This window comes from Elephantulus edwardii, unplaced genomic scaffold, assembly GCF_000299155.1.
Source record: "Elephantulus edwardii isolate Elephantulus edwardi_28Jun2011 unplaced genomic scaffold, EleEdw1.0 scaffold00002, whole genome shotgun sequence".
NCBI lineage: Eukaryota > Metazoa > Chordata > Mammalia > Macroscelidea > Macroscelididae > Elephantulus > Elephantulus edwardii.
In genome coordinates, this window is record NW_006399752.1 from 43,570,960 (window position 1) to 43,573,282 (window position 2,323).

Below are 2,323 nucleotides of genomic sequence, written 5' to 3' on the forward strand. Positions count from 1 at the left end.
CGATAAACATAATGTCCTATAATATTTTTAAATAATAAACCAATCAATAAACCACTTGTAATCACTTCACTAAGGACTTTTTTTATTCCTTGAGGTGGGACTATGCTACACTTCGATCAAATGGCTAAAATTCTTGGTGTAACCAGAGGTGACTTTATCTTTTAAAGCTTGAGGAAGTGAGATTCAAGTTGAGGAAAGAGAAGTTAGAATTGGGGGTTGTGGGAATGGGATAGAAAATGGAGCAAATACAGATTTTTTTTTTTCACCCTCCCAGAACTTTTGATTGTGCTTATGTGAAACCTATGCTTGAACCAGGAGGCAGTCATCAGAACAGAGCAAGGAAACACTGCATGGTTCAAAATCAGAAAGGGTGTATGCCATGGATGTATTCTGTCTCCATATCTTTCAATATATATGCAGAACTGGTCATCTGGGAAGCTGGGCTGTATGAGGAGTATGAGGAAGAAACCTGCATTATGCAGATAACACAACCATGCTCACTGAAACTGAGGAGGACCTGAAGCATTTGCTGCAGAAGGTCTAGGACTGCAGCCTTTAGTATGGATTGAAGCTCAACATCAAGAAAACAAAGATTCTCACTACTGGACCAATTGGCAGCATCAGGATGGATGGTGAAGAGACTGAGATTGTTAACAGTTTTCATTTGCTTGAATCCTTAATCAACACTCTTGGTACCAGCAGCCAGGAAATCAAGAGACAAATTGCATTGGGAAAGACAGCTGTGAGAGATCTCTCAAGAGTACTGAAGAGCAATGATGTCAAACTGAAGACTAAGGTATGCCTGATCCAGGCCACAGTCTTCTCAATGTCTTGCTATGTGTCAGAAAGCTGGACAATGACTACATATGATAGAAAGAGACTTCATGCCTTTGAGCTGTGGTGCTGAAGAAGAGTGTTGAATATACCATGGGCTGCTAAGAGAACAAACAGGTTCATCCTCAAGAAGGTGAAACCAGGCTGAGCCTTGGAGGCAAGGATTATGAAGCTTCAGCTGACATACTTTGGACATGTTGCAAGGAGGGACCAGTCCTTAGAGAGGGATATCTTGCTTGGAAGGGTGGAGGGACAGCGCAGGAAAGGAAGACCTTCAATGAGATGGATGGATTCAGTGACTGGGGTAATGGGGGTAGGTGTGTCAGAGACAATAAGGTTGGGTCATGATAGAACAGGGTTTAGGGCTGTTGTACAGATGGTCATTATGAGTCGCAAGTGACTCAATGGCACATAACTACATAACAAGAACAAAGAAATCGTGCCAATGGAGGAATTCATAAGATTGTAAAATTACCCAACCTTAATTGTCCTTTTTCTCTCGTGTTAGGTGTTTACATAGGGCTAAGCTTTTCTGGATTTTGGAATTATCATAACACCACATGGTTCAACATGACATGGGATTTCCAAACCAAAGTTGAACATGGTAACAGCGCCTTCAATTTCCATACCTCCAAGTCAATTTCTTGATCAAAATTTATGAAATTTCTCTGCTTTCTTTCTCTGCATCTTTTGATGTTACTTTTTGTTTTCTTATTTAGATCGCTCAGGGCTTTCAGTGGTGGATATGGTGTTAACAAATACTTTTTTAGTTGTACTCACCACACTCGGACTTTACGTAAGTCAAGATCTTCGTTTCCCAACAACGCGAATCTTAAAGGTATGTGAATTACCTTCTCATTAATGTGTCTTTGTTGTTGTTGTGTACCATCATGTTGGAACTGACTCAGGAACTTGCTGGAGAATATTATCCATCTTTCTCCTGAGAAGACAACCAATTTACCTCTGAGTTAGCAGCACAACTTCTTACAATGAGGCCACCAGAGTTACCTTTGTTACTAGTGTTGTTAGGTGCTGTCAAGTACAACTCATAGTGACCCTATGAACAACAGGCCTGAATCATCCTACCCTGTGCCGTCATCATCTGTGACCCATTACCACAGTTACTGTGTCAATCTATCTCATTGAGGTTTTCCTCTCTTGTGCTGACCTTTCCAGGAGCAATGTTCCTTTCCAAGAAATGAGCCCCTTCTCTCTGAACTCTCTGAAATAAATGTAACTGTAAACAATTCCAAGAAATGGGCCCTCCTAACAACATGCTTTATTACAGAAAAGATAAATATTGGATGTTTTATTATGTCTGGTATACTCTGGAAGACAGAGAGAGACAACGACTAGGGAGGATAGAAGGAGAATTGACGCCTTTGAGCTGTGGTGCTGGAGAAGAGTATTGAGGGTACCATGGACTGCTAAGAAAACAAACAGATTCATCTTGGAAAGGGTTAAACAGGGCTACTCCTTGGAGGCAAGG

General features: G+C 41.1%; 1 protein-coding gene across 1 annotated transcript in view; it reads left to right on the forward strand.

The window, feature by feature from the left end:
- CATSPERB (catsper channel auxiliary subunit beta) overlaps positions 1-2,323 on the forward strand; it is a 211,865-nt gene that overhangs the window by 79,076 nt on the left and 130,466 nt on the right. Inside the window, 2 exon segments of the mRNA XM_006879213.1 lie at positions 1,343-1,438; positions 1,554-1,672. Of these exon segments, the coding sequence (XP_006879275.1) occupies positions 1,343-1,438; positions 1,554-1,672 (215 nt within the window).